Source organism: Larimichthys crocea, chromosome VIII (genome assembly GCF_000972845.2).
Source record: "Larimichthys crocea isolate SSNF chromosome VIII, L_crocea_2.0, whole genome shotgun sequence".
Classification (NCBI taxonomy): domain Eukaryota; kingdom Metazoa; phylum Chordata; class Actinopteri; family Sciaenidae; genus Larimichthys; species Larimichthys crocea.
The window spans coordinates 24,970,199-24,989,628 of NC_040018.1; the positions used below are offsets into that span (position 1 = coordinate 24,970,199).

General features: G+C 40.1%; 1 protein-coding gene across 1 annotated transcript in view; it reads left to right on the forward strand.

The window, feature by feature from the left end:
- slc7a10a (solute carrier family 7 member 10a) overlaps window positions 1–19,430 on the forward strand; it is a 22,982-nt gene continuing 3,552 nt past the window's right edge. The window contains exons 1-10 of the mRNA XM_010731913.3: window positions 1–204; window positions 5,187–5,391; window positions 6,308–6,459; window positions 14,782–14,907; window positions 15,211–15,364; window positions 15,520–15,643; window positions 16,097–16,200; window positions 16,342–16,438; window positions 18,002–18,151; window positions 19,228–19,405. Coding sequence (XP_010730215.1) covers window positions 114–204; window positions 5,187–5,391; window positions 6,308–6,459; window positions 14,782–14,907; window positions 15,211–15,364; window positions 15,520–15,643; window positions 16,097–16,200; window positions 16,342–16,438; window positions 18,002–18,151; window positions 19,228–19,405 — 1,381 coding nt within the window. The 5' untranslated portion in view covers window positions 1–113. The remainder of the gene's footprint in view (window positions 205–5,186; window positions 5,392–6,307; window positions 6,460–14,781; window positions 14,908–15,210; window positions 15,365–15,519; window positions 15,644–16,096; window positions 16,201–16,341; window positions 16,439–18,001; window positions 18,152–19,227; window positions 19,406–19,430) is intronic.

The following is a 19,430-nucleotide window of genomic DNA, read 5'->3' on the forward strand; positions in this document are numbered from 1 at the left end:
TCCGTTCATCAGAAGGATATTATAAGGGAAGCCCGGGGAGCGGAGCGTGGTTCAGTCTACAGTATCTGGACCGAACCGAGGCGGGCAGGGAGCATATTTGTAAGGCGGAGGCGATGGAGGACAAAGAGAAGAACTCCTCCAAGAGCGACAGAGTCACTCTGAAAAAAGAAATTGGACTTTTGAGCGCCTGCGCTATTATCATCGGTAAGTGTGTTGACAGTTCTCATTGTCTTAGATAGTGCATTCATGAAAAGCGGCTCGGCTACGAGAAGTTCCGCGAAGCAACGTGTTTGAGCGACTGGCTGGCGGGATAACTGTAACGTGGCGGATGTGCAGTTGTTGCTTTGTTGTTAAAGTTACAATATCATGGCAAACAAAAGGAGTCAGCAACAAAAGGAGTTATGTGTTTTGTTCAGGTCCTGGTCTGCTCTAAGAACATTGTAGGGAACTGAGTTTGATTTATCACTGAGAAAACATTTAAGTCTGACTTTGGCACATAACCGCCAAAATACGCACGGAAAAAGTCGCTTTTACGCACGGATGGTCCACCTCTGATGTCAAGGTCCTGTCCTGGTAGGGTTTTTATGTGAAAACTGTGGAAGCTGTTGCATCAGTCGGGATGATCTGTATATGGACATGCATACGTGGCTGGAACTTTTCATGTTGAACTTGAAAGGTTTTCCGGATACTCATACTCATATGAGTAAAGCAATATATTAATGTTTTGTATTTTGTTGTCCCTTGCCGTCATCTTTTTCTAAACCTCCCATAGTAAAAAAAACTGACTCGTGATGCTGCCAGGCAGACATTTTCAAATACACTGAATTGTGAAAGTTCAGCCATATAAAGTATAGGTTTGTTTGAATACAGGAAGCTGCGTTGATACTAACGGTTTCCTGTATATTATGATGCACAGAGTTTTTGAGTGTGCCGTGGAAACAACCTCATCTGCAGGTGTAAAGCAACAGGTAGAAGTGCTATGATTATCTGACAACAATTCAGCGGTTTCCACAAAGAGCCAACTTTCATCTGATAACATCCAGCCTCTACCTTCCTGGATGCATCATGGCATGACAGAGGACATGTGTTATTGGATCTTTTTTTATTTATTAAAGATACTTTAACTTTTTATTGTACACTATGGATTGCATGTTTAAGGGTAGGCCAAGTAAGCTGGCAAAATAAGCATTGTTTCTCTTGTTATTGATGTTCTCACATACTGGCTCATTACTCAAAATATATAAATATCAGTATGGTTGAGCTAACTGGATTGAATGCAAACTATGTATAGCATAGTTTGGAAGAATCTGGATGAATGAGAGAATGGAGAGATCGCCTTACATCCTGACATTCCTTGCAAATTCCTTTTCACTCTGTTATGAGTTAAAATACAGCCTCAGTAAATTGCCTATGTGTGGTCGCATAACAGAGGCAATAGATTCATAGACTGACTTTAACTTGTCTGTAGATACATGTTATGGAAGTGTGCCAGTGAAAAGAAAACAGGACCGCCATGACTTTTAAGACCCAAGTGTACCTCTGCATACAACATCTCCAAATGATAAAGACCCAGGCCACAAGTATGCGGAACAAACCAAGATGACTGTAAGTTGAAGCCAGATGTTGGACATTTGAGCTAGTTGAACTGCGGTTTCCACACTATTTTTTTTTTTTTTACAGTGCAGATTACCTTCTTTGCCTGCAGCTCACAGAGCCTCATGTTTTATGCATTTATGGTATTAAAACCTCAAAGGGAAAAGTATTTCATCAAGCAAACAGGCACAAACCTACCAGTAGGCTCAGTTTTGTTTTTAGGTCTGTTGCATGAGATCTCGGTGGAAGGAGAATACGCACAGGGTTGCAAAGAAAAAGCCACCAGCATGCCATTTTAAATGGGAATGTTATCATTTTAATCGCTTATCTTAATAACCAAGGTCATTTCTATTGTGTTTTTGATAGAAACTGATACTGTCCCAGCAGTGTGGCCTGCCTGTTTAACTCATTTAAGGTTTTTTTTCTGTTCATTTGGCAAACAATAGCTGTACAAATCCTTTGTTAAACTTTCAAAGTACACCCACAGTCCTGATTATGATTTACAGTATACCAGAGACCTTCAAGGGTTATATACTTAGTACTAATTTAATATTGTTGGTGTGAAATGGTGCTCAAATCACGATTAATACTGACTACTTGCTAAGTTGTTTCTGTGAAGCACAGATGGACTGAAGCCTGTGCAGTTAGTATACACATTCAACATGAGTCATGCTACTACCCACCAGATACAGCCTACTCACATATCCAAGCCCACCCTCCCTCTGGTAAGGTGGATTACTAGAGCTGACAGCATGCATGGCTACTGCTGTACTGTTTACGATCAACTCCTATTGTTTACGTTTAGGCTAAAGTATCAAATGACAAACCAGAAAAACTTCTCCTCAGGTAAGGGTCTGTTAGTGTCACTCCCTGCTTCATCTTGTAGGACAAATTCAGATCCTAAAATCAATAAACTGAAAATACTACCATTTTAAAGGTCCAGTGTGTCAGATTTAGCAAGATATATTGACAGAATACGGCATCAAATTTAGGATAATATTCATATCTATGTTTTCATTAGTGTATATATAATCAGCCAGGCATGCTGTCATCAAATGCTGCAGTTTCTTGAAGAACTACTTGTAGCTGGCACCAAAATAGATTCTTCATAAGCCCCCATATTAAAATGCCAGAATTTTATACAACCCATTAAAATTATATTAGGGTTAAAAGTTATGTATATTGAATGGTGTGGGTGCCAGCTGGTCTCAGAAACCAGAATTCATTTGGTCTCCTCAGCTTCACCCATACTCCCATGTCTACTCCCATTTTTAGATTACCCGGGAGTCGGTGGAGTCGGGACTGCCAGGATGGCGACAACCAGAGCCATTACAATGGCTCTTCAGAAACATATGGGTTGATGCCACTGAAACAAATTCAAATTTTCTTTATACAACTTCTCATAAACACAGGGAGTGGGTCCTCTTTGACGGAGTCTGCCTTGAGTCTGCAATGTTTCTACAGTAGCCCAGAATGAACAAACCAAAACTGGCTCTCGAGTGGGCTTTTTGCAAGTTTCCTGGCCAACATTGTAAATGGTTAAATTTTTCAACATTGGACCATTCTTAAAAACATTTTTACACAAGCTTTTTTTTTAAAAAACATTATTTTGCATCTTCTTTTTGGTTTTAAGTACCAGGGTGGTGGGGGATTCTTAATCCATGATTTGCATAAAATTGTGATTAATCAGAGCAATAATTTCTGAGCTGTAGTGCAGGGAAGCTGAGAGGGTCAGTAGGACTCTTATTAACGCTTTCAGCCTCGATGCCAAACTTTATGACATAACAAACACAACATAGGCGTTATGTAACAGCTCTGCATCTCACCACAGCCTCCACAATCAGATCTGACAGTGATAAATGCACTGTTCGGACTTCCTCTCTCCATCTGCATCGTTAGGGAGCATTGAGAGCGGCTCTAACTGGGGAAGCAGTAATGTTGTGCCTCACTGGGTTTTAACAGCTAAAATGTTTACAGTGGACAGAGTCAGATTTGTCAAGACTCCTTTTCTCTCTAAAGAGGAGAAAAACAGGTTTTGCTTGAACAGCTGCTGTTTGCTTTCTTTCTTATGTGTGTTCATTTTTGTTTTGTCTTTTCTTTTCATTGGGGTGATGACATGAGTTTCCAGACTGGATCTGAGCACATGACATGGTGTCTTATTAGTATGTGCCTTAGCCAACTAAGCCACCAGGGAACCTCTGTTTATCACTGTTTGGGGGACAGCTGAGCCAGGACCTCAATGAGCCATGTTTCCACTACCACCACAAGGCCAACTTAGATTAACCAGTTCTTTCTGTCACATATAACTACAGTTACGTCATCACATACCTGGGAGGGTGTTATGTAGGTGCATATTTTTATTTTATTGCTCACAGTGATTTATAAATTATACCAACAGCCTAACTAGTTGAACGTTATGCTGCAGCTATACTGATGTTTCCTTCCACAGCTGCTGTATATACAGTCTGTCATGGATACCTTTGTTATGTGTTCTGGTCACCAGGGAGCTAATTCAGGGTCCCATGTTACCAGATTGGGTTACCTTTGTAGGAGTTTTGGGTGGTTTGTGGTAATTCCTAAACAAAAAATAGACATAGAATAGTCCATTTAAGCATCTGTTAAAGTAAAGCTTTAATGTAGTGTTTGCGATGTAATTTTTTATTATACTAACTGTAATTTGGATTTTGCTAAATTATACTAATAAAGTCTGGCAGGGGCGTGTGCTGCTTCCTCAAGTTTTTCATCCTGTTGTGTTATCTCTCTGTAAACCCCGAACAGCAGCATCATAGGTAGTACTGCCACGTGGTTCCACTTCTTTACTCCCAACACAGCAGAACAATGCCACGGCAGCACAAGTCCACTCTGCCTTGCAGAAAATTGAACTTTTTAAAGAACACTGACGTATAATTTACAATGGTGCTGATGTATGCAGTCATGTCTGTCAAAATCGCTACATAATTTTATGTAATTTCAAGTGTTGGTGGTAATTTAAAAAGAAGGGAGACTGAGTGATTTCCTTTTTCTTTTGTATGTTAAAGGTTTAACTGTACTACTCACCTGAACCAGCCTCAACCAGAATTCAACATAAAAAGTTGACTACTCTCAACGTTGGAGTGCTTTGATCACCACCTTTGACTTTTTTTTTTACTAGCGTGTGTCTATGTTTGACAACTACTCTATTGTTATATGTATTGTTTATTACTTTAGATACGAGAGTCAACCAAATACAACGTAAAATATACAACGCAATTGTCAGTACACTAAGAGTCAGGCATACTGTTTGAGTTGTTTTTGCACAAGTCATTAAATGAAACTAAAGTCAGTTGAAATTAATCCCTAAAGATTTCATTTAAATGGTTGGAGGTTTTAATAAGTCTCTTGGGATTTCTTGGCTGCTGTGTTTTTTTTTTCCCCTATTTGTTTTCAGTGCCTCCCATACAGATTGCATATTATATGCTAATTAAGTGGATCGACAAGCCTCAACTGATGTATTTTAATAATGTTTAATGTAATTAAGATGTGTGTAATAGTAGTTCAGAAATTAATTAATGATAAGCAGGTATAAATAACCTAAACCTTGCTCATCTTCTTAGGTAACATCATTGGATCTGGGATATTCATTTCACCTAAAGGAGTGTTGGAGCATGCAGGATCTGTGGGGCTGTCCCTCATCGTCTGGGTTTGTGGAGGGGGTATTTGTGCCCTTGGATCCATGTGCTACGCTGAACTGGGTGTCACCATCCCAAAGTCTGGAGGAGACTATTCATATGTGACAGAAATCTTTGGAGGGTTAGTCGGGTAAGTATTGTTCAGTTTCTCTTTTTTCATCTTATCTATCTAATTCCAAATGAAGTGGATTCCCCTTTCCTAATCTACAAGAAGTTGTTTTTTATGGGGGGGGGTTAAGATGTTTCGTGTTAGCTCTGCAACAGTTGAGGGTTGGTTTCAGAGGGCTGCCCATCTGGAACCAATCAGCTCTAAGGGTCTCGTGGCTGTCATGTTATCACGTGACATGTCAGCTGACCATAGAGCAGTACTGTAACTCTAAGAAGGTCAAATATGCCCTGCAGTGTGCATGCCTATGACGGCACACAGTTCCGTCGTGGGTGGCTTTGTTTAGCTCATTCATTTACACGTGGGCAAACCAAAGAAACACTGATTGCACCAAAAAAAAAAAAAAAAGAACTAATGCAAAAAAATGGAAAAATGCAGTTGAGGCATAGACGTAACTCTCATGACATTAATTAGGAACTACAATGAGTTAGAAAGGCATTGTCAGTACTGAAAATGATTTTTTTCACTCTACTTGAAGACTTTTGCTGGATGGGAGGGATGCTGTAAGTGATAGATAACATATACCCCCTTCCCCCCAATGACGTGCTCTTTCCCTTTGTTGTGGTCATACAATATCACAAAATTCTGTTTTCATTCTCACACACCAAGTATGGCCAGCACTTGGTAGCACCAAAGAAGAACAATAGTCTCAATTATTAAACACTAATCACTTCTTGAAATGCTGGTACCTTATTAAGCAGGAAACTGTAGTTGTACTGGGCGACTCTTAATATGAATGTGAAGTAGAGATGGAACTGAAAGCAGCGTTCCTGTTCAAATGACAGTCAACACCATAGCCTGTAGCAGCAACTTCTCCATATTGTTCTCCAGGGGCTGTTCACTCTCATATGTAATGCTGTTTTCTCTCTTGGTCATGTAGCTTCCTGTTGTTATGGAGTGCCGTCCTCATCATGTATCCAACCACGCTGGCTGTCATCGCGCTCACCTTCTCCAATTACGTCTTGCAGCCAGCCTTCCAGAACTGCCTACCTCCGTTCATTGCCACCAGACTGCTCGCCACCATCTGTATCTGTGAGTCACAAATGGCCCATATCCCAGTGAAAAACCCACTCTTTTGTTCAGTCTAAATCTGGTGCTTTGCTATGATGTTTCCAAATCCAAGAGATTATCTGGATTAAGTAGTCCATCCCAAACTCGTAAGTCTTTTCCCTCTGATTTTCTGTAGATGACCCTTTTTCTTCCCACTTCCATCTGCTGCTAATGCTAACCATGTAATTCTTCCACCATAGTTTCTCCTTCACGCTAGGAAGGAGTAACTACACTGCTAGATGCTGGCTGCTGGGAATGTTACAGCTCCACTTCAGGACAGTTAAAACAGCAGTTGTAAAATCTTTAAATCACAAAAAACAATGTTAGAGATTATTCAACTCACTAATGTCTAAATGAGCACGGCATGTAAAGGGGAATCTACTTCATTTAGTGTTTTAGGGTACTTTTGTTTAATATACTAAGCTTTCTGCAAGTGCAACTTTAAGGACCGAGTAGAATACACTCTTAGTTCTGGTAATTCATGCCCTGCATGGGAGGGTTTGAAGTATTATTGGCAAGCTTGACCTTGAACTTTTAAATGAACTGAACACTTTTTAATAATCATTTTAATTTCAATGAGTTTAGTAAGAAGCTGGAAAAAAAATGTGGCCACAGAGCCGAACAGAGTGTATATTCATGGGGGCAAAGTACTGGAACATTTTCAGGGTGTAATGGAAAGGAAATGTCCTGTCCCCTGAGGTCAGATTCCCAAAAATCCCAAAAAAAGATTTCATAACACCTGTGCCAAAAAAACAAGCTCTGAAGTCACTTAACGACTCCTGCCTGTGTCGGTTTGGGAAGGATGTGCTGCTGACTGCAACTGAAGCACATTTAGACTCCAAGTTCTTTATAGGTCAAGCAGGGGGGATTACAAATCAACAGCTCTTTTAAGATTTTGGCACATCCAGGGGGCACTAAGACTTTTGTAAGACTAGTTCATTGATTTTTCTTCTGCTTTTAATTCTATCCAGTCTCTCATTTTAGTAGACAGGTTAAATACCATCCATAACATTGATCCTGGCTTTATATGTTGGCCGATAGACTTCCTAACCCAAAGGTCATCTCTTTTTGTCAAAGCCAACGTGTCACCACTGATTCTGTTCATTATCTTCATCTATCCTGTAGTGGTGGAATTCACAGACTGGTACAAGTCATCTGACATTCAATTTTAGGAAGAATCATATGGTGATCTCTCCTGCGGCCTAGTCTGTCCTGGCTCATTGTGGCCAAAAGTTTCTTCCGATACAATCTGCAGAACCAAAAGTCTTAAAAACTAATTTGTTCCTGCTGCCATTAGACTTTTAAATAACTTTGTGGTCCTTGTATTTTATTTTGTCTGATTGTTAAGTGGTTTTGTTTTTCACTGCTGGATGTACAACAAATTGCACTTTAAACATAATAAAGATATCCTTGATTTTTGCACATGAAATACAGAAGAACTAAGACAATGTCAAAATTAGTTTATTTGTGAACGTTTTCAGAATGTATTTGTACTTACCCTGCCAGACTTATGTTACTTAATGGTTATTATGAAACGATTTTCCTGGTCTGTCCCACTAGAGATGGGCTGTATGTGTCCAATGACCTAAATGAGTTTGGCACTCCTGCTTTAGACATCCAGGTCATCTGACTGGATGACCCAGTCTGACCAAGTGAAGTAAACATTAGAGTCGAACTTCCTTTCTTAGATCAACATATAAAGTGATCCCAGGGGATGAAACTTCAGGGCACTTGACTTGATTAAGCAGTGCATGATGACAAATCATAAATAGGTGCTACAACAACAAATAAGAGCAATAAGGAAAAAGGACAAGGAGTCTCTGTACAGACCCAAACCTGTATCTTAATCCACCTGTCTATGAAGGGAAAAGCCACAAAACAACAAAGGATAAAACAAACTCTGCAAACCAAATCTGGCTACTTTCATCTCATGGCTTGGAAGATATTCTGACACTGTGATAATTCACAGCCTGCTGACGGCTGTCATTGCCATTTGATGATTCCTTATGAAACACTGTGCTCTATTTCCAGCCACTAATCTGATCAGCGTCTTTCCTTGAAATGTTCGAGTACAGCAATCAGTATTTAAATAGCCAGTGGCAAAAGCAGACTGTGCACGCTAACCAGTTTGGTCTTGTCTGAACCAGACGGAGAGAGAGGGGATTGACAGGAGAGGGATGGGTATCTGTGCGTGACTGTGTGTGCATGTGTCAGGTTGGCGTTAGCATGTACACTGGTGGACCTCCACTATTTCTGGCCACAGAATGTTGCAACTGCTGCCTAGCCAGGCCAGGGGCCACTCTGTGTGTGTGTGTGTGTGTGTGTGTGTGTGTGTGTCTGTGTGTGTGTGTGTGTGTACACATGTGCGTGTCAGTATCAGTGTCAGACTATATAATGGTGCCAGCCTTTGTGGACGCCGCTAACGAGAGGGTGTGTCTACGCCTTTGTGCATTGTTTCACAGTGGTTACCGTGACGCTCCTGTCACTGAGCGCCATGGAAACAGGAAATGGGCAGGACACCTTGCACATCAATGATTGGGGATCCCATTGGCCAGCTGACATTCTGGTTGGCCTTTTGATGTTCCTATTGGCTGCTCGGTATTCCCCCCCCGCTTTCCCTCCTCTCTGGTCCACAGCATCACACTTCAGACCTTCACTCACAGCGAGATAGATGAAGTCATCTATCAGTGATCAGCAGTTATATGACCTTATGTTTGAAACTTCATCAGCAACTAGTGTCCCCGATAAAAGATGGAGAAGATAGTCCTCTGAAAAGAGTTGTGTATCGTCAAACCGCGAAAGCAGATGAGGGGAAGTGAGACATATAATTGGTGTAAATGATCAACTTTAAGTTAGGATTGTATGAGATCATTGCAAATGTGGGATGATACTACAGCCTTACACGGCTCTGTATACAGTGAGTCACTCTGCAGCAGAATTCATCATAAATGCACTGGGACAAATCAGGACCATAAACTGACCAGCAGAAGCAAAGAAACCTCTCAAGTCACTTATAATCCATTCAGAGGGAATTAAAATCAAAGTGTCTCGAGGGATAAGTCATAAACATTTCCCAGTGTTTGGTAGAAAACCTTCTCTGAAACACTCTGTGAGATTAACTGGATTAAATGTGCTGCACTGCTGAGTCTTATTGAGGCCGCTGTTATGTCAACTGAATGTTTCTTGGTGAAGGGTTTATAAATGTCAGTCAGTTTAGATATGTGCTCACCCCCTCTCTTCCTACCCTGCTGAGTGTCACAAGTAACCCAGGTGTGTGTGTGTGTGTGTGTGTGTGTGTGTGTGTGTGTGTGGTAGGCTAGTGAAAACCAGACAAGTCCAGTTGTGGGCTGGTTGTTTCTTTCTAAGAATAGAATAATTGGACAGCCGACAGCAGCACAGTCATGTCATGTGCCTAGTGGCCTACACCCATTTCAGGAGATTTACACTGCAACATCACTTTATTCTGTGAAATATTGATCACTTTTACTAGATATAAATCTGTCATTTGCAAAAAGGACATTTTTGGTAGGATAAATGTCTTATTCCTGGAAAATGTAATGGATAGTAACACGTGTCACTGACCCGAGCATCTTTAATTTCACATCATACCCAATAATCGCAATAATGTGATTTTTTTTTTCCTCACCGTGGGAGGAAAACACACCCTGATTCTCACTTAAAAGCAAAAACAGCTTATGTTTTTCATTCCTGCACAGCGGGGACCCAGTTTCAGTCACCACTTGTGTGTGCGCTACATCAGTGTGGTGGTCAAGCAGTGACACAGAATGTTTGAGCCTATCATGCTCACTGGTTTTGATGGATGACTTTTACATATTTTACAAAACATTTAAAGAAGAAATCATACTATTATTCAAAATGCGTTCCTTCCATTTCATTTTAGTGGAATTTATCTGTTTTAAAACTAACTGTAGATTTAATTTGCTTCACTCAGATGTTGAACAGATGCCAAACACTGAACTGCTGCCAGAAGCCAAATACCCTTTGCAGGTACACTGTGTACTGTTTCACTACTTTGTGCCTTAAGTTGTCTCATTCTTTCCTTTTTATGGTGGTTTGTAACCGTGAACCCTCCAAAAAACTCAGAACAACTATAGGCACAGCTTACACAGATGAAGGAAGCAGTATACAGTTTGCATGCTAAGAATAAATACAGACATCGTGCAAATTACATTTTAGTGCAGTTGAGTGATTTCAACTTAATTTTGGCAGTCCTAGCTATCCACAGATTTCTTTGACTTGGTATGCTGCACAGAAAAGTTTAACAGTTTAATTGACGGTTCGTGGTCAGTCACCAGACTAGCAGCCACAACTGATCTGCCGTAGGAAAAATTTGACTGATTCATTGAAAAAAGAACAAAATGTGAATCTGGGGATAAGGATAACTCGTGGGATAAAGAGATCATCAACTAATGCACATTTGGTTTGATCCTTTCAGCATCTTTATTCCATTATGAAATCAAAAATAGCAACAACAAAAAAAATGCCACCTACTATCTTGTAAGCTGCTTTGAATAGGACCTTTCTGCACTTGTAGTGTCTGAACTAATTTGCAAAGACATGTCTATACACATGTGAGAGGCACACAACTGAAAGCCAGTTTCTGTCATATAGGAATGCTGTCTGTGTTTTTCTGCTTCTATGTGAAACTGAAACATGAAACTTCACATGTGAGACAGAAACTGCACATTACTATCACATATAGAATCATACACAGTACTACATAGTCCAACAAATAGATTTTTTCTAACATTAAAATACAGTTTTCTATATATTTAATATTCATACCTATGTTTTTTGTTATGGATAGTTCTTATGCGAATTACACAAAAATCCATCAAAGATTATTGTTTAAAAAAAACAACTGGTAAAACAGATTTTCTACAGAATAATTTTCTCCTCGTTGTTGCCCTCCTGGCGAGGTCTCTTTTAAGAAAATAAGTCTCAATGGGAGTTAAATAAAGACTAATTAACAGTGATGGTTTGGTGCAGCCTTACTTTTATCTACCCCTACACTACATCAAGAGACTGTACCAAGTCTCTTTAGAGACATGATTAATGTCTCTGCATTTATTTCACCCCAGTCCTGTGGCTTTATTGTAGTCTGGGGGAATTCTGGGGTGGGATACCTTGTGGTGGGTATACGGGACTCTGGGTTATTGCCAATTCAGTGACTCCAGTGACCAGATTCTGGACGAGGAGGAGGCGTTCCTGAGGTTAAAGCCCCCTGATAAATCTGCACAAAGTTGGGATCAGAATCCATTAAGAGTAAAAGCAGTAATTAGTTTAGTATTCTAGTGCTGAGGCGGCCTTCAATAGAAGCTGTGACGGCAGGACACAGATTTACCTGCACTGTCACATTCAAAGCCCACTGGCACCTCCTTCCTGTCAGGGTTAACACTGGGGCGGGGGTTTCACAGGAACACAGGAACACAGGGACGGAAATGCATGTAACTGACTGACTATAAAACACCGCTGCGTTTTAGGGGAGAGAAAGCTGTGCCCGGTACCACCAAAACCTCCTGCCAAAAATTCACACGTGTGTGTTTGTGTGTGTGCCACACCAGCGGAAGCAGTTTGTCTGGATTTCTGTGGTGGGAGGGGAACCTTAGCCCGGTGATGGATGACATGGTCAATAACACCACTTGTATATGCTTGTAACCACACACACATATACTGCTTTACCACTCCTGCAAGAGAGTGCAATATAGAGATCAAATTAAATGAAAAGAGGAGGGAAACGAGACAAACGACATACGGCACAGAGAGGAAGGGATGATGAAAGATGTGTGCTCACACACATCCTGTGGCCTAAACAGCTTCCTAATATCTTGATTTGTTATCTCAAATTGCTGCAGTACTCTGAGTCATGGTCAGTAAGTGCATGGACATACTGGACAAACTATACAATTTTTTTTTTTTTAAAACGCACAGCTAAATCCTGTTGACATGGTACATCACTGAAAAGAAAAGGAAAATAATCTTGTTGTTAAGGGAGAAACAAACTGCTGTAACTTGCATGTAATACATCCCCCAACAACACCTATGGCAAAGCAAACCAACAGTGTGTATATGTAGCTAGACATTATAGTTAACATTTCTCTAAACGGCCTGAAAAGCGTACAGACACCTTATTTTTTTCAGGATTTATCAGTGTGCTTCAAAATCATTGGTCATTGTTTGTGGGTTTGCAGAAATGTTTCATTATATTGACTTTAGAAAGCCGTGTAGTTCAAAATATGTGTTCAGACCAGGCTGATTGCTTGCCTTAGTGAAAGATGAGCCACACCCACGTTATTTATAATAATTATAATAGAATTTATTTATTGAATATCATTTGATTGACTATCTCTTCATTCAGTTTGATTGTGTCAGACAAATTAAATGTCAGACATTTTTGATTAAAGACTTATGTTATCAGTATTTGTGGGAGACGCTGAAACAAAACACCTGTGTCTAAAACTGTATCCTCACTCTGCAGGAGCTCTGATATTTCTCAGCTTTCTCAAGAAACGTCATCTAAACTACTTTACACTTGACACGGTACCCTTGGGTTCTTAGAAAATACACCCACCAAGTGTGAAGTCATTCGAATGAACTGAAAATTTCAGAAGCCCTACATCCATCCGCCCGTAGGCTCTAAGCCTGTACATATTCTGCTTATATATAATATTCATTTCCATGTGTTTCCTGACTGATTTGAAGTTTTGGCGCATTGTTTTACAGACTCAAATTTGTGGCACGATGTATTCAAGAGGGCAAGTAAAGTGCAACACTACACAAAAGTCTTATGTCTGCCTCTGTTCCGGTAGCACAACTCACACTTCCTACTGGATTTACCTCTCACTTGTAAGCCTGCACTTGAGTTTGAGGGCAACTGGAGAGCTACTTGCACTTGCTCGGACTGGCTCACTTGGAATAATGCCAGCCCTTGTTATGGTGGCACTCGCAAAGCCGCGAAACTAAGGGGTCAGGTCAGTGGCTGAGGGAGCGCTACGGGCAGCTCACACACTATGCACGTAGACGACAGGAAGTATGAAATTCTATAGACTTCTGTCTGTTTTGTTGGGAAAGATTCTCTTTCCTTACTTTTGTGTGTTGACAAGAGACAATGAGTCAACCATGAGTAACACAGTAGTACATTTTCTTGCAGTGGATTCATGAAAAAGTATGAAATGTTTAAGACTGATGAGGGGGCCAGTACCTTACATGTATATTGCATTCAAAAATACTTCTATCCTGTCGTTCTAGTAAAATAGTTTGGGGATCCTATTTGAACTATGTGCTGCCTGTGTCTCTGCCGTCAAGACATTTATTTTGACATGATCTAGTCAAATACAGGTGTTACCAATGATAGTAACCCGTTCCATTCAGGTCAAACAGAGTCAGGGTGCTGCTGTTGTGCATGTCGGCTCACTGGAACGGCTCTGCGGCACTAAATGGAACTGAACCTTAATTAGTATCATTAGATACACCTCTGTTGACCCTACTATGCTGTGAAAAAGGTCTGTTACAAACACTAATACCACGTGTTAAAGGTCTGCTTCAGTCATCACATCTCTGTCAGCATCTTTTATGGTTTATTTTCTATTATTTTTTGTTTATTTTAAAGAGTAATAATTACTTTTTAATAAAACGATATGTTGAAGGCAAATTATCTCATTTGCAATTTGCATCACTTATTGTACGTATCCATGTATCTTTCCATTTTCCAGCCATTGTCTCATTCTGGTGTAATTCTGGGGCCTTGTAGTTGTGCTAATCTGATTCTCATGTCATTCACTCATTTATTTATTTAATTTATTTTAAATATATATGTGGACCTCACTGTAAATACAAATCACTTAATTATATATAAAAAAAACAGATCTTCATTTATAAACATTCTTTTTAAAGTTAGGACTAAAACACTTAATTCATGTTCAGTTATGTCCAATAATATATAAATCAAGGACAGTATCAGTGCTGAAACTAATGCAGTAAACTATAGACCAAGAACTAACTCTTAACACAGTTACGGTGCCCTCTTAGTACTAAAACTGACATAGGTCAGTACTTTACTGAAAGGATGACTGAAAGGAGGAGCTCATCTAGTGAACGCTGAACTTCAACTTAATGCTTTACGTAAAATATGCATGTGTTGCTTCTACTTGAAGGTTAAGATTGTATGTATTTCTCAATTAATACTATGTTCATTTAGTGGAGATTCATAGCACAGGGCTGTAATGAAGCAAAAAAAGCAAAGCCTGTCAAAAACACAATCTGTGTGTTTGTGTGTTTGCATAGTATTCCTGACCTGGGTGAACTGCTCCAGTGTGCGCTGGGCGACGAGGATCCAGGATGTTTTCACTGTAGGCAAACTTCTCGCTCTGGCACTAATCATAGTGGTCGGACTGGTGCAGATCTTCAGAGGTAAACACAATCTGGTGACGTAAAACCCTCAACATGACTCATTTCTGTAGTTTGCTCCTATTGTGGTTTGGTTTGAAGTTAACTATGAAAAAACGTTACAACATTATGTGATTATTGTGTTGATAAACACTTCTATGTGGAACCATATACCAGTGTTTTGTACAATGTATCACAGCAGATTATTATTAATTGACACTGCTGACCCCTGGTGCCCAAACCTAGACATAACATAACTGTTAAACTGATAGAAATATCCAGTTTTCACTGTTTCATCCACACATCCCTTCCTCTGTCCTTCTCCAGGTCACTATGATGCCCTACGGCCCAGTGTGGCCTTTGAATTCAGTCAGGACCCCTCAGTGGGACAGATAGCGCTGGCCTTTCTTCAGGCCTCGTTCGCCTACAGTGGCTGGAATTTCCTCAACTACGTCACGGAGGAGGTCGTGGAGCCTCGCAAGTACGACATGCACATGGACAGACAATATTTCATATCAGTACAGTGGAAAATGTCAGAAATACATGTGTATACATTATTGGTTTGATAGTTGATCATTTTTTTGTTAAGATGCTGTAAAACTGCAGTTTTGTAATGCTAGTCATTATTTTTCTTAGGAATCTGCCCCGTGCCATTTACATTTCCATCCCACTGGTGACACTTGTCTACACTATGACCAACATTGCCTACTTCTCCTCCATGACCCCTGAGGAGCTGCTGGCCTCCAATGCTGTAGCAGTGGTGAGCAAGTCCATGAATAATGTTTCATTGACGAGAACTTTATAAACTGTTAAACAAGAGTCTCAGTTGTCTGGAAACGTATGCTGTCTGAGACTGTAAGTCTGCTGAAGCTGAAAAGCCCCGCATGAGACAGACCTCAACCAACCAATTAATCAGTCAAGAAGTTTGAAGTTTTTTTTCCATCTAAGAAACAGTCACGAGTTAGTTTGTGACTACTTTCCTTTGAAGAACTACAAGCCGTTTACTGGGATATTAAAGGGTTGGCCTAGAATTTTTTAAAATAAAAAAAAATCACAGTGACTAAAAGTATATCTCATGCACACAATTGTATGTGTAGCCACTGTCTGAGCCCTGCAAGGTGTTCAAAATGCACATTGCGTCTTTTTAGTAAAAAAAAAAAACACCCAGTAAAAGTAAATAATCTGACTAATCTCAGATGTTGTGTTGTTCCAGACATTTGGGGAAAAGCTGCTGGGGATGTTTTCCTGGGTGATGCCGATTTCTGTTGCTCTGTCCACCTTTGGAGGAATCAACGGATACCTATTCACCTCCTCCAGGTAGAAAACACATGTGTTGCCTGTTTGCATGACATGCCAAACCTTAAATTTTATGTCATTATGTGTATATAAAAAAACAAGGCTGTGAAGAGTTTCTTCTGTCATGTAAAGCAAGGTTCTGTGTTTTCTCTCTATCTGTAGATTGTGTTTCTCAGGAGCCAGAGAGGGTCATCTGCCTTATCTCCTGGCTATGATCCATCTAAAAAACTGCACTCCAATCCCCGCCCTGCTGGTCTGCGTGAGTACTGCATTCACAGTTTTTCTGTATGGAGGGGTCTGTCTGCAGACCTCTTCTGTGGGCTCTGCTTTCAGGCCAGCTTCACTGCCGGGACATAATATAACAAACAGATTTTTTTTTTTACTTCCCCACCACCAGTTTTGTAACAACATGAACTCAAGCCTCCTCTGTTGTTTTCACCACACTAACCTTTGCATACTGTAGGTGACTGATTGATGGATTGCATTATCCAAAAAAGTCTGAATGCATGGATCTCACATATTCACACCTGTGGGTAGACTGTTTGTTGCTTTAAAGCTACCATTGCAGACAGTGGCTAGCTGTTAGCTTTTAGTTTTATTGTAGCATCATAGCACTCAATCATAGATTGTAGTTTTTTCCCCCCCTCTGGGTAATGTATTTATAACGTGATGAAAGCTTTTTTAAATGTTAAGACATAATGATATAGGGTTATAGGTCTACATTTGTCTTAAGATGATGACTATGATGCTCATGATGGTTATTTTTATTTTTTATTTTTTGAAGATTATTTTTTTGGCCTTTTTATGCCTTTAATGATAGGACAGCTGAAGATAGACAGGAAGCAGTGACACACGCAGTAAATGGCCGTCCTATGCGGAATTCGAACCAGCTGCAGCGAGGACTCTAGCCTCCACACACGGGGCGGCCGCTTAACCCACTATGCTACCGACCGCCCCAGGATGGTTATTTTTTTTAAATTATTTTTAAATTTTTTATCTAAGATAAGCTTAAAATAAAGATTTTCTATCGTTATGAGTAGACAAAACTGAAATAAACAGGTCTTACATTTAAACATTAAAACATAAAAATATAAAGTGAAGCTAAAATAATAACAAAATGAAAGAGTTGAACAGTATGCATGAACTTTAGCTAATAGTGCAGTATGGCCTAAAAGATAATCTTATAAGATATAGTACTGGCAAAATATATAATAATAAATATAGGTTCAGTGTTGCAGGCATACAGCACCAATATATCACCAATCAACCAATAACCAAATTCAAATGCACTAGCCAAGTTGCAACCAGTAGAGGGAGGTAGCTATACACAACTATATGTAGACTTTAAATACTTTGCACTAAACTTAAGCTCTGATTGTTTAATTAATAAGTTTAAAATGTTTTTCTATAAACTGACCAGCCTATATGTATGGAGTTTATGTCCTATTCTGACAGTGTGTGTATACATACGCCAGCTGTTACTAGTATAAATATTGAAACGATATATCTTAGTGCACTGGCCAAAGTACCGACATTTTGTGCTCCATAAGACAGAACAGGCAGAATAAATATGCTGCATTCAAGGAATTACTAATATTCACATTACACTGTTGCCTTATTACACCAATTCAAGGATTCAATTAGATATCATCAACAACTGCCTCCACTTGAAATTTCTACAGGATTTTATTTTGTATTTTTTGCGTGCATTTTCCTGTCCTGATAGTGAAGCTGCCCTAAGAATGGCGCCTGCACCCGGAGTATTCATTTTGGTTAGTTTAATACGCGCTTGACCTTTTAACCGCACCTTCATCTCCCACAGTGCATTGCCACCATAGTCATCCTCTGCATTGGAGAGACGCACAACCTGATCAACTACGTGTCCTTTATCAACTATCTGTCCTATGGGGTAACCATTGCCGGTCTCCTCTACCTCCGCAAGAAGAGACCCAACCTGGCCAGACCCATTAAGGTACAGAAACCTGGGAACGACACAATCACTGCAGGAATTGTTGAAAGCATAACAAAATGATAGTTAACCATCAATTCTCTCAACTCTCTGCAGCCTGCATCAAATTAACTTGTTTTAGCATTAAGCTTGCTCAAAGAGGTCCTTTGGCAGGTGTTGCAGCTGTGATCAGTAAACAGTAATTATGTTAAACTGTCAAGTTATAGTACACTCGGATAGTAACTACGGCACCTAGAAAGACTTTATCACTGGAGGAAAAAACAGATCTCTACGTCAACCTGTCTGGCGGTTAAAGTTATACCAGGGCAACACCAACAACAGGTATACACAGTCATAGTACACCGATGCCTCAAGAACGTTAACACGTTGTCTGCCCTCCCCTCACCCCCTTCACATGCACGCCTGAAAGATGTCAGCTAAACCTACTGTAATAAAATTTGACCTCCTAATCCACAAAAAGTTTATCAGCAAAATGGTAACCAAAACAAAACCCACAGAAATATAGAAATCCTGCAATACGCTTACTGAGACAGCTGGGACCGTGCCTCATCCAGAGAGATTTGTTAAAAATTAGTTACATGTAAGCTTCCAAAGTAGGTCTTGGTCTCGACTTCTCAAAGTCTTGGTCTCGATACACTCTGCTCTTGGTCTTAGCTTTGGTGGTCTTAATAATAACACTGGAGAACACAATGTCCCAAAGCTTTGCACCTTTTTTTTTTTTTTTTTTTGGCACAAAGAAAAAGAACCCAAAACTTAAAATCCTTCCTCCACAAGTAACAGATTAATATTTTGAGCTCCATTAACCTCAGTTCCTGACTACAGCAGCTAAAGTGGAGACTGAGAGCTGCCACAGGATCGTTTAAGGGCCGTAAGATACTGCAAGAAGACTTGTAGTTTATGTCCTTCATTGTCAACATGAATAATGTTTGGCTCCACCTGGTGTTGCATAATGTCAATTGCATAACACTTGCACTATAAGCATTGGTCAAAACACTGAATAGATGGAAGACATTTTAAAAAAGTCTCATCTCAACAGCAGTAAAAAGGATTGTGTGAAAATATGTTTCTATCCTGTGCAGGTAAATATGTTGATCCCCATCACCTACATGATATTCTGGGCTGTGCTGCTGGGCTTCAGTCTATACTCTGAACCGGTGGTTTGCGGTCTGGGAATGGTCATTATGCTGACTGGAGTCCCTGTATACTTTGTGGGTGTTCAGTGGAAGGACAAACCCAAATGGATCTACAGGCTAGTAGGTGAGTTGACCTGTGTCCTGCACAG